The following is a 347-nucleotide window of genomic DNA, read 5'->3' as shown; positions in this document are numbered from 1 at the left end:
AAAAAAATGGCTATCCTCAAGAAATCTACAAAACTCGCTCAAACAGCAATGCTTAGGCAGATTCTGAAGAGATGTTCAAGCTTGGGTAAGAAGAACGGAGGAGGAGGATATGAAGAAGGTGATCTCCCGCTTGATGTACCAAAGGGACACTTCCCTGTCTACGTAGGAAACAACAGGAGCAGATACATAGTTCCTATCTCCTTCTTGACCAATCTTGATTTCCAATGTCTCCTTAGAAGAGCTGAGGAAGAGTTTGGTTTTGATCATGACATGGGTCTCACCATTCCTTGTGACGAACTCTTCTTTCAAGATCTGACTTCTATGATCCGATGAGATCTCAAAAGTTC

The 347-nt window shown here is 42.4% G+C and overlaps 1 protein-coding gene across 1 annotated transcript; it reads left to right on the top strand.

The window, feature by feature from the left end:
• Positions 1–6: 6 nt before the first annotated feature.
• On the top strand, positions 7–341 carry LOC104775366 (auxin-induced protein 15A-like). The gene has a single exon (XM_010499475.1). The coding sequence runs from the start codon at positions 7–9 to the stop codon at positions 331–333; it is 327 nt and encodes a 108-aa protein (XP_010497777.1). The 3' UTR covers positions 334–341.
• The last annotated feature ends 6 nt before the right edge of the window (positions 342–347 follow it).

This window comes from Camelina sativa, unplaced genomic scaffold, assembly GCF_000633955.1.
Source record: "Camelina sativa cultivar DH55 unplaced genomic scaffold, Cs unpScaffold12973, whole genome shotgun sequence".
NCBI classification, from domain to species: Eukaryota; Viridiplantae; Streptophyta; class Magnoliopsida; order Brassicales; family Brassicaceae; genus Camelina; species Camelina sativa.
This window is presented reverse-complemented; position numbering and strand designations above follow the sequence as displayed.

Bases quoted from the DNA above. Each gene is read 5' to 3' on its own strand.
- LOC104775366 (XM_010499475.1), top strand. From the start codon at position 7: ATGGCTATCCTCAAGAAATCTACAAAACTCGCTCAAACAGCAATGCTT.